This window comes from Geotrypetes seraphini, chromosome 3 (assembly GCF_902459505.1).
Source record: "Geotrypetes seraphini chromosome 3, aGeoSer1.1, whole genome shotgun sequence".
Taxonomy (NCBI): domain Eukaryota; kingdom Metazoa; phylum Chordata; class Amphibia; order Gymnophiona; family Dermophiidae; genus Geotrypetes; species Geotrypetes seraphini.
This window is the reverse complement of record NC_047086.1, coordinates 247855150-247874384: the sequence shown is the minus strand read 5'-3', so window position 1 is coordinate 247874384 and position 19235 is coordinate 247855150. Positions and strand designations below refer to the sequence as shown.

Sequence of the window (19235 nt, the reverse complement as noted above, 5' to 3'; positions counted from 1 at the left end):
CAAGCATAACGAATTCCACCAAAAAGTGAAATTTAATCGGTCACAATTCTTCCAATTTTTCATAATCATTTGGATGGCTACCCAAGTCATTATACCCAATAACCTGTTTTTATGTCTGTCTACTGGAGATGTAGGAGATAACAACATCCCACATGAGGAGTGTGTGGCGCAGTGGTTGGATCTAAAGCCTCAGCACCCTGGGGTTGTGGGTTCAAACCCCACGCTGCTCCTTGTGACCCTGGGCAAGTCACTTAATCCTCCATAGCCCCAGGTACGTTAGATAGATTGTGAGCCCACCGGGACAGAGAGGGAAAATGCTTGAGTACCTGATTGTAAAAACCGCTTAGATAACCTTGATAGGCGGTATATAAAATCCTAATAAACTTGAAACTTAAACTTGAAACTTGATATTACCGCTTCATATGACAGCGGAACCACAGTCTCCAGAATCAGAGTAATATGTCCCTATATAGATCTCCAAAAACTGAGTATCAAAGGGCAATAGAATAATAAATGATCCAGTGTCCCTAAATCAAGATGACAGTGCCAGCATCTATTAGATTTTAAACTATCTAATTTCTGCAAATAAACAGGGGTCCAAAAACTTCTATGCAACAAAGAAAACCAAGTTTGTCTCATAGATGCTGACGCTGTACACCTCATCCTCCAAGACCAAATCCATGGCCATTGAGTAGCAGAAATCTGCTGTTTAATCTCAGTGCTCCAAATATCTCTGACTTGTTTTTGGTTTCTTATTCATATAGCCAGATATTAATTTATACCACTTGGCTGCCTGATGCCCCAGCAAATCTGTCTGGAAGCATAGGCCCGGCAAGCTATACTGATTTTTTTATGTTTAAAAAGTCAGCTTTTCTCTAGACAAGATTTCATTTCCCTCTTTTCTCTCTGTCCTCTTTGTTTATTAATGTCTTGATAAATGTCCTATCAGGAATTCCTATTATCGCCTTTGCCACCTGATCCAGTCCTGTGAGCCTCTGTGCATATATCCAAACAGAATCTATACTACGAAAAGCTGTACCTGTTGTAGCATTTGTCAAACTGTCAGCATTCACTGAGAATATTGCAGCAAAGTCATTGGCCACAGATGCCAGATGGTTGGAGACTGTACCATCATTCCTGAGCTTCATACCTTAAAATAAATAGCTTCATGCAATCATTATGCTATCAAAAGAATATAGCCATCTGGTGCTAGAGGGTAAAAATAGTTCCTTTTCTTATCAATAGAGGTAACTCAGGTTTAAATAACTATCTCCCCCTTTTACTAAGCCATGGTAGAGGTTTCTACTGAGGCCCAGAGCGCTAAATGTACCGACGCTCATAGGAATTCTGTGAGCATCGAAGCATTTAGCACTGCGGGCTGCAGTTGAAGCCTCTACCACAGCCTAGTAAATGGGGTGGGGGGGATTAGAATAACTATTGCAAATACTTTTACTGCTATCTAATCTAATCTAATCTAAACCTTAAGTTTATATACCGCATCATCTCCATGAGTATGGAGCTCGACACGGTTTACAAGAACTTAAATAATAGGTAGAGAATAAGAAAAAGGTTTACATGAACTTATGTGTAGAACGGAGGAGAAAAAGGGGGGGAGGATAGAGTTACAATTTGGTGAAAAGCCAAGTTTTCAGTTGTTGCGGAATAGTTGAAGGGAGCCCAGGTTCCGCAAAGGGATGGTGAGGTCGTTCCAAAAACCTGTGATTTTGAAGAGAAGGGATTTTCCCAGTTTGCCTGCATAGTGGATGCCGCGTAGAGAGGGGAAGGCTAGTTTATACCTTTGGGCAGTTCTGGAGGAGTCAGGACTGGAGGAGTTGAAAGATAGTGGGATAAGGGGAGGGGGGGAGGATGCCGTGAATGATCTTATGCTGCAAAAAGTATAAACTAATTTAAAAAAGAGTTGTTCCTGATAAGTTATTTTTATTCCTAGAAACCTGGAAGCATTTAAGGTACTGAGCATGCATATACATAGATCTACTTCAGAATACAATGATATAATTTGTCAGAATTTCTCCTCCTCCCACTCCATTTGAGTCAGTAAATGGCACTCAAAAATGGGCACAGGAAATGAATGGCGCTAGCATGATTCTATAAAGGGCATACACTCTTTATAAAATCATACTTAAATGCCAATCTCATACCTAACTTTGAATGCCAGACTTACACCTGGTGACGCTGTTCCCCCTAAGTTGATTGGAAATCCTCCACCTACAGTCCTACCAGTGGGGGGTGCTGTTTCACTATCACATTTTCAGTAGTGAGGGACAGGTAAGCTGTGCAGGACTCCAGGGAACCTGCTTTTCCCTAATGATTGAAAACACAGTATCGAGGCACCCCCCACCCCTTTGGTATCAATGCAGTTTGAGGACTCCTGCTCAGCTTAGAGGGAACAATTCTGCTGAACAGGTGTAAACAAGTTAGATGGGCTCAGGCAATATTCTGTAATTGTGCACGCTGCCTTTTCATGTAAGCGCTATAAGATTTAGGTACTGTGCCTTATAGAATAACATGCACCTAGATGTGTGCACAAGTCCTGATTAATGCCAATTGCTGCAACAATTGGTTAACACCCAATTATTATTAGTTAAGTACTTGTTAATCAATTTGCATGTGCATCTTGGGAATTTAGGTGTGCAAATTGTGGCACTTAAGAAGCCTTCAAAGAATCAGAACAGTGGCCTAGATTCACTAAACCTCCAAACTGTGCACAATCCGTTTCCGTTTGCATGCCGGCCGACGAATTCAGTAAAGGTCTGCATGCAAATGGGGACGATCATAAACACGCCCCCCTACCCACGGCCAAAGCGATCCCCACTCATGTGCCCACCCTGACAGTAGTGACAGAAGAAGCTATCAGGGCTCAGCCCCGATCTCTCCTGCCTGCTCTGCTCTGCCCAGATTTCTCTTGGCTGCTCCTGGACTCTCTTGCTCTCTGCCGCCGTTCCCTGCAGTTCAAGCCCGTGGTTTTAAAGTCGGCCTACACTACGGGGAACAAAGCAGAGAGCAGGAGAGTCCGTCGAGCAGGGAAGAGAGAACGGGCACTGGTCCGACACAATGGCCCTGCCCGACCCCCCCCCCCCCCAGGCCCCGATTTCTCCTGCCTGCCCTGCTCTGCTCCGATCTCTCCCTCACGCCCTCCCGGCACGGCCCTCCCACATACAAATGCGCCCCCCCCAGGAGAAAAAAGCAGGAGGGAAAAGAGCAGGACGGTACTCCCCTCCCACCCCCCGACCGGCATGGCCCTCGCCCAGCACCAAAAAGTTAGGAGCAGGAAGAGTACTCAGTCCCTCCTGCTCCTAAGCCTCCCACCCCCAGCCCACCCCTGGTCGGCCCAGGCAGTCGGGCCTGGCCCACCCACCCTTTAAAAAAGTTGGGAGCAGGAGGGGTGCCCTGTCCCTCCTGCTCCTTGCGATAAGGCTCCACCATCTTTGGGAGCAGGAGGGGTGCCCAGACCCTCCTGCTCCTATGCCATGTCAATTACCTTCAGGAGCAGGAGGAAAGTTCTCCTGCTTCTACTGCTCCAGCCACCCGCCGCCCAATAGCGGCCTTAGGCCCCACCCCGGTGCATCATCTGATGCATGGGGAAGAGCCTAAGGCACTGATTGGCTGAAGCGCCTCAGGGTCCTCCCTGGGAGGATCCTGGGAGGAGCCTGATGTGCCTCAGCCAATCAGTGCCATAGGCCTCTCCCCGTGCATCAGATAATGTGCAGGGCAGGGCCTAAGACTATTATTGGGTGGCGGCCAGCCGGAGCAGCAGGAGCAGGAGGACTTTCCTCTTGCTCCCGAAGATAATTGACGTGGCGTAGGAGCAGGAGGGTCTGGGCACCCCTCCTGCTCCCGAAGATGGTGGAGCCTTATCGCAAGGAGCAGGAGGGACTGGGCACCCCTCCTGCTCACAACTTTTTTAAAATGTACCAGGGTGGGTGGGCCATGCCCGACCACCTGGGCTGACCAGGGGTGGGCCGGGGGTGGTAGGCCTAGGAGCAGGAGGGGGAGGAGGGAGAGGGCCGTGCCGGTCGGGGGGGAGTGCCGTGCTGCTTCTTCTTTTTTTTTTTTTTTTAACGCTGATGGCAGGAAGGAGTTAGCATCCCTCCTGCATTTTTTTCTCGGGGGGGGACACACGTTTGTGTGGGGGCACATTTTTTGACAGACCTGCCTGTCTTTTATTAATTTTTTTTATGGGGCAGATATTTTGCGTGTGTAACATGGAAAAAAATGGAAAAGCATGGAAAAAAATGAATAAAAAAGACAGTTAGAACATAAGAAATGCCTGCACCGGATCAGACCCGGGGTCCATCTAGTCCGGCGTTCCGCACACGCGGAGGCCCAGCCAGGCACACCCTGGCGAATACAATGTCACTCGTATCTCTCAATGTCTTCTGCAAGAAGATGTGCGTCCAATTTTCCCTTAAATCCTAGAACGGTGGTTTCCTCCACCAGCTCTTTCGGGAGAGAGTTCCAGGCGTTCACCACTCGCTGTGTGAAGCAGAACTTTCTGACGTTTGTCTTGGCCATGTCCCCTCTCAGCTTCAGGCCATGACCTCTGGTCCGAGACTGGGTTACATTTGCCAATGTGAATAACGCTGTTTCTTGCTCACCATCCTTTCCCCCTGTTGGTGAGTGAGCTTGCTCCATTATGTCAATTCCTTTTAGCAATTTAAAAGTCTCTATCAGATCCCCTCTCAGTCTTCTCTTCTCAAGGGTGAATAGTCCCAGTTTTCTGAGGCGATCTTTGTAGCTCAAGTTCTCCATACCTTTTACTAGCTTCGTCGCTCTCCTCTGCACCCTCTCCAGCTAGTGTTATATCCTTCTTCAGGTATGGAGACCAGTGTTGGACACAGTATTCCAGGTGTGGTCTGACCATTGCTCTATAAAGCTGGCATTATGACCTCCCTTGATCTACTCGTGATTCCTGTCTTTATCATGCCTAACATCCTGTTAGCTTTCTTTGCCAGCCGCTGCACATTGAGCCGATGGCTTCAGGGTTCTATCTATCAGTACTCCCAGGTCTTTTTCTTGATCGCTCTTCCCCAATGTTATACCTAACAGTTTGTACCCATGCTCCTTGTTTCTACTGCCCAGGTGCATCACTTTGCATTTTTCTACATTAAAACTCAACTGCCAATTTTCAGCCCATCTCTCAAGTTGCTTCAAATCTCTCTAGAGTTCTTCGCTGTCTTTTTGTGACCTGATTGCTCGGCATAGTTTTGTGTCATCTGCAAACTTGATGATAGCACTGTCAAAAAACCTACAGATCTGTTGGTAACTCAGTTACCGACAGGTCTGCAGCAGTTGGGTTTGTCAGTAGTAAAACCCGACTCAAAATAGCCAAGCAATTGTTAGTGAATCAATTGCTTGGCTATTTTGCATGGGGTTTTACTAATTTGCATGGAGGATTGGGGTCGGATCGCTATAGGCCTTAGTGAATAGTGCAGGAGGGAAATTTGGTTGCAAAGGGCTCGCAAACCAATCGGTACACAATCGGTTTGCATAGTGAATCCTGGCCAATATGTTAAAATAGCATCACCTTATGATGTTCCACTTATCACAAGACTTTATGGCTTTATGCACTGGGTGAGGGTCATCACAGCAAAAACTATTTCATCTAAGAACATAAGAAGTTGCCTCCACTGGGTCAGACCAGAGGTCCATCGCACCCAGCGGTCCGCTCCTGCGGCGGCCCATCAGGTCCATGACCTGTGAAGTGGTTCCTGACCATTTCTATAACCTACCTCTACTTCTATCTGTACCCCTCATATTAACATACAAAATAAAACTTCTACATTTGTCGCACAAAACACTTCAAGGACACACTGTAACAAATTACATACTTACAGCTCCTGATTGTTGTTTTTAAACTATTGATCCACAATTTAGAGGTTCTATTAATATCTGGGTAGATCCACACTTTTTACCCCGGGAATAGAACTTGAGAATTATGAAAATGTTATCTAAAAAATGCTGTCACATCTTGCTTGAAAACGAAAGAAACCACTACAATTTAGGGGTTCTATTAAGCTAAATTTATTTTGAGCTGTAGAGGGAAAATTGGGGAAGGAGTAAAAATCCCAGATAGTGGTCAATTCGATATTCATAAGGTCACCATCTATATTTGCAACAGCCTAATGAAATATTTTTGGATCATAAAGGAGACTTCATTTGTACTCTATACTGCCTCTAGACCTGCCTGAAAACAGTTCACTCAAATGTAAGTATGCCGCCCGATTTTCAAAGTAGGAGAGCAAATTCCATAGCTCAATTGTGTATTGAGTGAAAACAAATAGAGTGGTACCTTGGTTTGAGAGCATAATTCGTTCCAGAAGTATGCTCGTAATCCAAAATGCTCATACACTTCTCCCTCCATATTCGCGGTTTCAGTATTCGTGGTTTCGATTATTCACGGTTTTTAGCTTGCTGGCTCCTTCCCCCAATTTACATCAGCTTGCAAAGAGAAATCGCCGATTTCAAGCGTTTATAGAGAAAATCGCTGATTCCCAGCACTTTTTTCACTGTGTTTTGCCTCTCCTTCAGAAACAGGCCAGGTCTCCCACCATGTTATTCACGGTTTCACCATATTCACGATGGTTTTTAATAGAAAACAGCAAATAACATATAAAAAAGTTATTTGTAGTTTTTCAGTATTTGTGGTTCTGTTAATCCCCTATCACAGTGAATACGGAGGGAGAAGTGTATATCAAAGCAAAGTTCCCCATAGGCCATATTGGCAATGCAGATGATTTGTTCCACTGACTTAATAGGTACATCTCTCTGACCCGACCCGAGCCAACACCTGACCCAATCCATATCCCTTCTTCTGTCTTCTCCCACTGCTGTCCTCCACTTTAACACCCCACCCCGAGAACCAGCTTTGCTGTTCCCCGAGTCCACCAGCACTGCTCCCTCCCTTCACGACCGAGATCGCCTCCTCCCCCCACTGACCGGCCCTTTGCTTACCTGTGCACCGGTGCTGAAAGTGCCTGCCATTGGTTCTCTTCTGGGCTGCTACGGGGCCTTGAGCATCTGCGCATTCTCAAGGCCTTCTGGCTCTCACCCTCTCTGAGATTCTCATGAGGTTAAGAATAAAGGATTTAGGATAGTGCTTATCAATCTTTATGTGGCCTTGACCCTTTGATTTCAGCTAAATAAAATGTGTGCCCCCAGGAGGTATAGAGTAATGAGTCATCTATGGAGAACCCACCTGTGCAAGTTTTGTGATTCCATTTGAAATTCCAACCCACAGTTTGGGAAGCTCTGACTTAGGAAAATATTGATATTTACAGAGATCACAGTTAAAATAAGGAAAAGAAGACTAGTGTGGTTATTACACCTATGAGTACCTGAATAAATTCATGTAAACCGTTTTGAGCTCCCCCGGGAGAACGGTATAGAAAAGTGAATAAAAAAAGAAAGAAAAAAAAAAAAAAGAAAAGACAGAAGTTTTAATGACAGGAAGTTATTGAATCATAGGTGGAGGAGAAGATGAAAAAAAGATATACAGCAATACTATTCATTTGGTTATCAATTCCAATAACTTAGCCAAGAGTACCCGATAGAATAGTAGACGGTGGCTCGATCTGTAGCCATTACATTGCGCCTATATTTTCTTGAAATTCATCAAGTATCAAGGGTCTGCTGATTCTATGCAATGGAATAGCATCAAAGGATCAATTTTGCTATATTATCTCAAATGGTTTACATGGGAAACAACTACCCTGTAGTTCTATACAAATAACTCCTCAGCCTGCACCTGAGGGAAACTCCCAAGACACCACAGGGCTCATTTTCAAAAAAGAAAAAATTCCAAAAAGTGGCTTAAGGGGCAGATGGACATTTTTCTCGACAAACCCTTACACTTTGCTACTTTCTTTCCTACTGAGGTAGATAAATTATTGAACACCTCTCATAGCACTCCTGCAATTCCGCATAATGGATCACCTCACCTCAGATACTGCTTTCACCAAACCTTGAAAAGAAGTTATACAGAAGGACCTGGGCAAGCCCCTATTCCATCTATCCTTTATCTCTGAATAGTTCCTTGGGGGTTGATGTTTAGCAATCTCCATCTAAAACCAGGCTACTGAAACCCTGCCCCACATATCCCTCTTGAGTAGTTTTCGGATTTCTCCACCAGACCTCGAGGTGGGACAAGAAAAGAGGAAGTCCAAATAATGTCTGAATTGGAGGAATGTAAATTGGTCTGCCAGATCAAAAGATCTGGTTCTGCAAATGTCTGTCTTCCCTGAGCAGATGTTCAACTAAGAAAATTCCCTTATCCTTCCACTTAAGGAAGATCCTAGTTCCTATGCCAAGATAAAAAGACTAACCACCCTCATCTACAAAACTGTGCTAGCAGTTTCTAGTGCGGGGAGCAACTCAATGAGCTTCGGGAGCAGCGCAGGCCATGCAGCGCGGATCTCTTTGCGCTAAAAACTGCTAGCGCAGTTTCATAGAAGAGGGGGATATAATGGGAGTCAGTAGACCAATTTTCACCAGCTCCCTCTATGCTCACCAGAGACGACGCAATAACACACTTCTTATAAACCTTCAAGGGCAATCTCTTCAAGTGTGCATGGAGGAGGTAATGAGGTGCCAGGGATGAAAATATGCTCTTTCAAAGAACAATCCATAAATTTGTTAGTGTTTAGCAATCAATCCTTGAAATGCCTCAATATGCAGGCCAGATTGTAGATCCATAAGTCTGGCACTCACAGACCTCCCCTCCTCCAATTATCAATTTAAAAAAACCAGCACAGCTTTGGTTTCTTACCCCCCCCCCACACACACACACACACACACACACACATACATAAAACATGACAAAATTTTCTCTAGGGATCCCAAATCTTATACATAAAAAATGTTTTAATTGGGTCAGATTGTGTATATGTAACACACACACGTCATCTATTCCCACTATAAAAAGCTTCTGTTCAGCACTTTTTTAAAGCGGCGAAAAAGTCCCGCATAATACAGCTAATATCCTCGGTCTTATGATGCAGAGTACCCCGCAAGTCACAGAAAGCTGTTATACCCGCAGACCCGCGATATGGGCGGGCCAAATGGGCCAGCATCCAACTGCTCTTATTAGCAAACCGAAATAGCTGAAATTTATAGTGGTCCCTAGATCACTGTACCCCCCCCCCCCCCAGTGTAAGAGTTCATTCAATTCCTGCTGTGCCTCTAAAAGCTGTGTCTTGAGCTCCAACGAAGCTCAACTGGTGAAGCGCCGCCTCAGAACCATAACCCTGTGCTCCAGTGTGAGAATGTCCCTATGGCGCGATTTAGCCTCGAAGGCCACAAAGGCCATGATTTCCCCGCGTTACATGGCCTTTGCCATTTCCCAATAAAGAACGGGATCCTCTCTATGTTTCTGATTAGTATGTTTAAAATCCCCCCACTTGTTCAGCAAGAAGTTGTGAAAGTGGGTGTTCTGATACAAGTGACAAGGGAATCTCCACTGGGTACCTCCCCCGGGAGGGCCCCCAATGCAAACAAAGACCTACCCACACGTGATTTGAAATTTCAATGGGGCCAAGCACTGCCTCCTGAACCACAGGAAGCAGCTCTCTTGAAAGGAGGATGAGATCAATGTGAGACAACGTCCCATGGGCCCAAGAGAGTTGAGAATAGTCGCACTCAACCGGGTACAAAACTCTCCAAACATCCAGCATGCCCAAAGAAGAAGCCAAGAGCAGAGCCCGCGTGCATCTCCCGCATGCATGCAGGATATTGTAGAGAGAAGGGGACACTGCAGCGGACGAGGCTGGAGCAAAAGGGAGAAAACTTACAGCGAGCCTGGGAGACCTCCGCAGAGTAGTCTTGGAAACAGAGGACAGATTTGTTATTGTAGAGCAGCTTCTTCCCCTGTCACAATGCCCGGAGCACCTCGATCTTATGACAGTAGTTTATAAGGCGGCAAATAACCACCTGTGGCCGATCCGCTCCATCTCTCCATTGCCCCAGGCGGTGGGCCCATTCAATGAACAGTGGGCCCTGCTTATGCGGGATAGCCAGGGACTCTGCCAACCACTTTTCCAAAAAGTCTCCCAGCTCATTTTCCAAAAGAGATTCAGGCAAGCCCACAAACCTGAGGTTATTCCGGTGGGACCGGTTTTCAAGATCCTCCACTTTAGTTTTAAGCACTGCCAAAGAGGTGGTGTGCACTGCCTGTTCCCAGGAGAGCTGCTGCACGGCGTCTTCAGCAGAGCTAACCCGCTGCTGGGTGTCCCGAACCTCGGAGGTCAGCATGGAAAACCGTTGATCCAAGGTATCAAGTTTGTCCAGGATCCTCTGCAGCTTGTCGCCCAGCATACCTTCCAGCGCAGCCTGCACCTCGGCAGTGACCTCAGCAACCCAGAGAGAACTGGGAGTTTCAGGTGAAGCAGGCGCCACATGCGTTGCCATTTTGGCTTCCGGCTGCTGCCTCCGCTCATGATCTGTCTTTGTTAGTCTAGCGGCCATCACCCAGCGAGCTGCACAAAGTGCACCAGCAAGACCCAACCGCGTTCCCCCACACTGAGGCACAATTAGCATGGGCAAAATCGCCGATTAAATTGCAGATCTATAGCGGGCGTACCGGAGTAGCGAGATCGCACTGCTCACAGCCCCATGCTTTCTTATATTTTCATTTTAATTGAAAAGAAATAATTTAACTTTTCAATATTTTAATATAATTTTCAAAAATTGATCCCCTCCCCCTGCTCACAATGTGCCAGCCCACACCAACTACTGCTCAGAATACATCAAGACTTGCACAGCTGCTTCCTGGCTTAGAGAGAACATTGCTCTCAGTTTATTTATTAGATGCCTGTTTGGATGCCGGTCTGTTCTATATTTATATAATTGAACAAAAAAACTACAATTGGCTATCTGTATGTCCACAAAACCGATAGTCTATACATACATACACTACTAAAAATATTGATGTCACCTCTGAACAGCAACAATAAAGCCTCCGGCAATAATTCCACTGTAATATGGCTATACAGGCACCTCACCTTTCAAGCATCACATCCTTAGTACCCTCATTCACTATAGTCCAAATCAAATTACAGTTCCCCCTCTGAATCCATGGTTTCAGTACCCGTGGATTCGGTTATTCGCGATTTAAAAAAACAAACAAACCTCTGCATCAGACCTTCCCCAGACCTTACCTGGTGGTCTAGCAGCAACATGGAGCAGGATCGATCGTCCTACGCTCCTACCCCGTGCAGAACCATCATCAAAATGGCTACCGTGAGTTTCCATTGTAGATGATGGCTCTGCATGAGGCAGGAGCGTAGAATGATCGATCCTGCCCCACATCGCCGGTAAAGTAAGGTCTGGGGAAGTTCTGGGACACAGGAGGGAGGCGGGGGTGGGTCAGAACCGGCCCTAAAAATTATCTGCGATTTTTCAATATTTGCGGGCTGGCTCTACCCCTAACCCCCGCGAATAATGAGATTCTGCTGTAACCTAGCCGCATATATCTTTCACACTATTTATTCTGTAATAGCACTAACATAGCACTGAAGTAACACTTTGCTGCATCAGGGTGCTTACATAGCAAGATTCAAGCTCTACAAAACAGCCCTTCACAAAGGATTCTTCAGGAGCGCCACTATCCTATAGGTATTCCACCGATGAATATTCTCCCTCCTACCTGTACAGGTGGTAGGAGGGAGAATATTCATTGGTGGGAATGATGGGATCAGCCTTAGGAGAGAGGAACAACTAAGCCTCCAGAAAGTTTGCATGAGTGTCAAGCCAGTGCTGCAAAATTCTGTCCAGAGGTGTTTGTCTTTATGTGGCAAATTTATTCTAAGCATACTGTTATATTACCAACATATCAGCTGCTGGCAGCATATATATTCCCCTGTAATTAAAAGTACCTAGAGAGAAAATGTGCCAAATAAAGTGATAATGCAGTAATGTAATCAACTGATATACTGTCGAGAGACTATGAAGGGAAGATTTGCAGAGTAGAACATGTTCGGGCCACATGAATCCTCTGAAGTCATTATAAAAGATGCTGACCCAATTAATATTCCTTCAATGAAAGCAGTACTCTACGGACTTATAGGAATCTAAATTCCACATCATTGTGCTCAAAAATGAGAAAATTCAGATGCACAAGTAGTGCAACAGAAGAAGACTTGTTTGATCTTTATTTCTATATCATCAGTAAAAGAAACCACACATGTAATGAAACGAGCATTTTGTGAATTCTGAAGTATAATTTCCTATGCAATGGCCATATTTAACAAACTGGTTACACATCAAAATTAAAATCTGCACAGGAACCTATAATACTGGTAATAATAATGCATCACCAGTTACAGCACTACATTAATGAGGAGCAGTTGCCTAAGGCCTTGAAGAGATAGTAGGCTATGAGAAATCTAATAAGAGTACTCAAAGAATTAGTACATAATTTCTAACATGTATCCATTTAATATATTGAATTTAGGAAAACAATCAAGGCTTTTCAGCAGCCCTTCTAGAATGTCAAGAACCTGGGTTACTTGGAAGTTACCTGGGTAAATTCCTGAGGCTGAAAATTGTAAATCTAACTGCTGAATTTCAACAATAGGCAGGATTTAGCTGTGAAGAGGATGCATTAACCACTTAACATAAGGTTGGTGCCTGGAAACAGGCTACTGTGTGAAAATGTTAAAGGGTTTTGTGTTAGTTTACCTGTTACTGCACATTAAACCACACCAGACATCTCTACTGAAACCCAGACCCGAGTCTCAGGCTGCCTGTTCGACATTGCCGCCTGGATATTTCACCACCATCTAAAACTGAATATGGCTAAAACAGAGCTGCCCGCCAAAACCCACTTGCCCCTTTCTCAGTCTCTGTGGACAACACTCTCATCCTCCTTGTCTTGTCTACTCACAATCTTGAGGTCATCTTTGACTCCTCCCTCTCCTTCTCTGCCCAAATACAACATATCGCTAAAACCTGCTGCTTCTTTCTCTATAATATTACCAAAATTCGACCTTTCCTCTCCGAGCATACTACCAAAACCCTTATCCAAACCCTCATCACATTGTGCTTAGATTACTGCAATTCGCTACTCTCAGTCTTTCCGCTCAGCCATCTTTCTCCCCTTCAATCTGTCCAGAATTTGGCTGCATGACTCATATTCCATGAGAGCCGCTATACTCATGTTATCCCTCTCCTAAAGTCACTTCATTGGCTTCCCATCTGTTTCTAAATACAATTCAAACTCCTCTTACTGACCTACAAATGCATTCACTTGGCTGCCCCTCATCTCTCCTCACTTATCTCCCCTTATGCTCCTCCCCCCCAAGCTCCGCTCAGCTGGTAATCACTCCTACTTTATATATGCCCCCTTCTCCTGCTCTGCCAACTCCAAACTCCATCCCTTCTGTCTCACTGCGCCATATGCGCCTAACATTATGACACCTTCTGGAACCTAAGTTGATTTCAGTGCCACTAGGCGTGATTCTACAAACGGTACCTAACTTTGATTGACATGCAGCAGGAGCTGCTTTGCTACCAAGTTAGGTGCCATTTATAGAATCTGGGAAGGTGTGGCTCACTGGTAGAGCTGCTGCTTCTGCACCCAGAAATTGTGAGATCAAATCCCTTATGACCCTGAGCAAATCACTTAATCCACCAGTGACAACCACTTTGAATGTCAGCTTTGAAATGCCAAAGCGACAAAAAGGCGGTATACAAGTCCCCAATCCTTTCCCTTATTGCCTCCTAAATAGATACCACACATTACATAACATAACATTGTACTTATAAACTGCATAACCGTAAGATCAATGCGGTGAGCAAAAGATTAAAAATAACATAACCTAAGGATGATTTAAATTAGTTCGCTAAATATTTGGGAAAAAGATGAGTTTTCAGTTGAATTCTAAAGTGCTTGTAAGAGAAAGCACTACCAACAGTGGCCTAAATTCCCTGTCATAGAAAGCAGCCTGAAATGCTAGTGTATGTTCCAAGGATTTCTTGCTCTTACAACCTTGAACAGACGGTAAATTAAACAATGCATGTGATTCTTTCCTATGTTTATGGAATGCTATGAGAAATCTATCGGTCATATAGTTTGGAGCAATATCATACATAACTTTGTAACAAAGACAACCCAGCTTAAACAAAACACGCACCTCCACTGGAAGCCAATGCAACTCACAGTAGATCATATTTCTTTAGACCATAAATTAATTTGATCCCCGTATTTTGAATCAGTCTAAGACTAGCCATCTCTTTCTTGGTACATGTCAAATAGACACTGTTACAATAGTCGAGAAGACTTAGAAATAACAACTGAACAAAAAGTTTAAAGGCTGTAAACTCAAAATATGTTTTTATGGTACGCAGCTTCCACAATGTGTAATAACCCTTTTGCACCACAGCATCTACTTACTTTTTCATGATCAAGTGTTGATCTATAACAACTCCCAATATTTTAATTGTTGGATTGATCTTGGGCAATGACCCCCAAGGTGGACTCTAGCATCTAGTAACTATGATTTGGGTTAGTCTTCCCAATATGCATCACTTTGCATTTGTCCACATTAAATTTCATCTGCCAATTTCTTAAGGTCTGCCCGCAATTTTTCACAGTCTGCATGCATTTTAACAACTATGAATAGTTTAGTGTCATCTTCAAATTTAATCATCTCACTGGTTCAAATTTCCAGATCATTTATAAATATGTTAAATAGCACTGGTCCCAGTACAGATCCCTGTGGCACTCTACTATTTACCCTCCTCCATTTAAAAAAATGGCCATTTAACCCTACCCTCCGATAACTAGTTCTTAATCCACAACTGAACATTGCCTCCTATGCTATGACTCTTTAATTTTCTCAGGAGCCTTTCTTAAGGAACTGTGTCAACAGCTTTCTGAAAATCTAGAAACACTACATCAACCGGCTCACTTTTATTCATGTTTATTCAACACCTTCAAAGAAATCATGCAAATTGGTGAAGCAAGTCCTCCTTTGGCTGAACAAATGCTGACTCTGTCCCATTAAATCATGTTTATCTGCATGTTCCACAATTTTATTTATTTAAATTGTTTCCACTATTTTGTCTAGCACTGAAGTCAGGATTACTGATCTGTAATTTTCCAGGTCTCCCCTGGAACCCTTTTTAAAAATCAGTGTAACATTGGCTACCTTCCAATCTTCAGGTACTACAGCAAATCATCATTTTCATGTTTTAGTTCTTTCAGTACCCTGGGGCTTATACCATCCAGTCCAGGTAATATATCACTTTTTAATTTGTCTTAGTACATCTTCTAGATTCACCAAGATTTCTTTCAGTTCCTCCATTGATTTATTTAAATAAATTTATAGTGATTGCATATAGAAACAAAAAAACATGGAAACATGATGGCAGATAAAGGTCAAATGACCCATCCAGTCTGCCCATCCACAGCATCTACTATCTCCTTCTCTCCCTGGGAGCTCCCATACGTCTGCCTCACATTTTCTTGAATTCAGACAGCCATGATCTCCACTACCTCCACCAGGAGTCTATTCCGCGCATCTACCACTTTTTCTGTACAAAAAATATTTTCTTTGAGTACTCCTGAGCTTATAACCTCTTAATTTCATACTATGCCCTCTCATTCTGGAGTTTCCCTTCGTTCAAAAAAGGCTCACCTCCTGTACGAGATACTTAAACGTCACCTTGAGCTTTTGTTGAGATGAATAGCGAGTATAAGATAGTTCTCAAGTATGTAGCTGCTTATAGTACACATATGTTTTATGATAATTTTCAAAGAAAAAATATAAGTACCCAATTTGAGACCAGAATGCAGATCATGGCAATTAGCTATTTGAAAAGGTAGGCAAATAAAAATGACCAGTATTCAACTTAAAAAAATTATGTGACTCCCTAAAATCAATTTCTATATATATTTGTTAAGATATATTTTTGTTAATTTTTTTGCAGGTAATGAGAGTTTACAAGAAAATTATGTTCAAGACAGTAAAATGGGATTTGTCATCAACGCTATTTATGCAATGGCCCATGGTCTGCATGACATGCATTTGTCTGTGTGCCCAGGACATGTTGGCCTGTGTGATGCCATGAAACCCATTAATGGCAGCATGTTCTTAGAGTTTCTCATAAAGACCTCCTTCATTGGAATTTCAGGAGAGGAAGTCTGGTTTGATGAAAAAGGAGACGCACCAGGAAGGTAAAGAGACAATTCATTGCACTCTAATAAAATGTGTTTTTTCTTTATATGCTTCCATTAAATACTGATATATTTGCACAATAGGAATGGAGGAGTAGCGTAGAGGTTAGAGCACCAGATTGACAATCAGGGAAATCCAGTTCAAATTGCATTCCTGACTTCCATTTCCTCAGGTACAAATTAAAAGGCCCATTTACTAAAATGTACTAAAATTTGCAGGTAATGTAGCTTATTATGGGAATTTCATAAATGATACCTTCAAAATCTCCCCCTCCCCACCCCGGTTTTACAAAACCACACTAGCAGCTACTGCGGTAACTGCCTCAAAGCCCATAGGATTTAAAGGGCTTTGGGGCTTTTGCCATGCGGCAGCCGCTAGCACAGCTTTGTGAAAAAAGGGGGTTTGTGTTTTCCTTTTCTAGGGTATTTTCCCTTTTGTTTTTTTGTAGATCATGTATTAATATTATCATGAGCACAAGAGACCTGAAAAAACTTATTGCCCCTTATTTAAGAGGTAGTGTGTGCTCCAGCATTAAATCCCCCCTTTTTACAAAACAATAGCGTGTTTTTTAGTTCCAGCTGCTTGGTAACAGCTCCTATGAGCGTCGGAGTTAAAAACCGTGCTATGGTTTCGTAAAAAATGTGTAAATGTGCTAATGAAATATGCACCATCTAGTTAACACATACATGCCTATTCCCCACTTATGCCACACCCTTTCCCAGAAATTTTTTTTTTTTTTTAATTATCATTGTACAGTTTACTGCACAAAAACAGGGGGGCTTAACTCTGGAGGTAACTACTGGGGTTGTTACCTGGTTTGTAGAATGTTGCTCCTACTGTATTTGGGTTTTTGCCAGGTACTAGTGACCTAGATTGGCCACTGTGAGGACAGGCTACTGGGACCATTGGTCTGACCTAGTAAGGCTATTCTTAAGTTCTTATTTCTCTTTTATGATCCAGAGATTGTTTTGTTAATGTCCTATATCGGGGCAACTCAATTAAGGTCCTTGAAGTCCACAGGTAGGCCAGGTTTTCAGGATATCCTCAATGAATATGCTTGAGAAAAATTTGCATGCCCTGCCTCCTTGCTATGCAAAGGTCTCTCATGCATGTTCATTGTGGAGCTCTCCAAAAATTTCAACTGCAAGCTGGCTCGTGGACTCCATAGCAAAAGATTCCTGAGGAAGACACATTGACGAAACACGGATGACCCTGTAGGATCTCTGCATTTGATTCCACAGTTTGGGGAACAAAACTCCGCTGATGAATCTCCAACGGAGCATGGTTGAGAACCGGAGCAAGCTAAGTTATTTTTGATACTTTCCACTGCTATGCTGATTTTTTTTGGATATATTGCATGCATTTTGCTATGGTTATCAATATTTGAAGACTGTGTAATATGAAGTGAAGAATATACTACAAATATAAGACTGTGTGATTAATATCAGCAGGAGTTTGGGAGTTTCTTTGGCCTATGAAGCCCATCTGAAGCCTTTTTTTCCCTTCCAATTTTTGGATTGCTAATGACCATTTAGCAGTTTAGGGTGTTGGTTTCAAGTATAATTCATATTTGATAAAATCACTTTTTTCATAGATTACAAAGCAATGAACAATAAAAATTAAAATAGGGGAGACAAACAATTTTGGGAATCACAGATGAACATTCGATAAGAGGGAAAGCAGGGAGGAACTACAATTTGGTACATAAAAGAGAACAAAGAAGGGATAAAACAATAGGAGATTTATTAGATCAGTGCTTGCCTACTTCAAGTAGAAATATTAACTGAACTTCGAAGGCAAATTAATTAAAGATGTCCCTATATAGATAACTTTTTAATTTTGATTTAAACGTATCAAGGGTTCTTTCTTCTCTTACCAGAGCTAGTAGTAGGTTCCAGGTTTGGGGAGCAGTGACAGAGAAGTGTGTTACGCCTAGTATTTATAATTCGTAAGGATGGAATAGTATGTAGGTTTTTGTCCGCAGATCGTAAGGAACTGAAAGGAATATACAGGATGATAACTCGGTCTAGAAATAATGGAGCTTTGAATTGTAGGACTTTAAATGTGATAAGAGCCTGTTTATAAGTTATTCTATGGTTGATAGGGAGCCAGTGTGCATTCTTTAATAAAGATGTGATATGATCAAATTTTCTTTTACCTGTGATAATTTTTATTGCGGTATTTTGTATTATTTGTAATCTTCTAATTTCCTTTTGTGCAATGCCTTTGTAAAGTGAATTACAGTAATCCAATTTTGATATAATTTGCGAATGAATTAAAGTGTTCAGTGAGGGGGCATCCCAAAAATTGGTCAGGGATCTGATCATATGCATCCTGTGGAAACAGCTTTTAACAAAGGAATTAATTTGGTTATGATAGTTTAGTTTATTATCTAAGATTAGTCTGAGAATTTATATCTTGTCGACAGACTGAATTGAAGAATTGTTGATGTAAACTTGAGTCCTTCTTTCCACGGGAAAAAGACAGTTTTAGTTTTTGCAAGGTTCAGAAATAACATGTTATCTTGAAGCCATTGCTTTATTTTGGAGAGCTTTTGGTTGATGTTAGCTATCTCCTCATCAGATTCAGAGTTCACTGGATGAAGGAGTTGAAAATCATTGGTGTAGGCGAAAACTGAAAACCCAATAGATTCTTAAATTTTGTGTTTTGAATAAGAGATTAAGAATTACTGATTTTAATTACCCCAACAATGACTAGTTAAATGTTACATCTGGGAGTTCTAGGAAGGGAGGTAAAATTCCTACACATTCTAAAATGACTTCTGCTTGGTGCAACTGGCCCAGGAACCGACAAGAGGGGGAGCTAATTTAGATTTGGTCCTTAGTGGAATGCAAGGCATAGTTCAGGAGTTAACTGTGTTGGGTCCACTGGGAAACAGTGATCATTACATGATCAAATTTGAGCTGATACTGGGAGTGATGTCACCCAAAAAAATCTGCTGTAGAGGCATTTCATTTTCAAAAGGGCGACTATGATAAAATAAGGAAAATGGTTAAAAAGAAACTAAAAGGATCATTTGCA

General features: G+C 42.8%; 1 protein-coding gene across 1 annotated transcript in view; it reads left to right on the top strand.

Moving 5' to 3' along the window:
• GRM1 (glutamate metabotropic receptor 1) overlaps positions 1–19235 on the top strand; it is a 630972-nt gene that overhangs the window by 498990 nt on the left and 112747 nt on the right. Inside the window, exon 4 of the mRNA XM_033935628.1 lies at positions 15946–16192. Coding sequence (XP_033791519.1) covers positions 15946–16192 — 247 coding nt within the window. The remainder of the gene's footprint in view (positions 1–15945; positions 16193–19235) is intronic.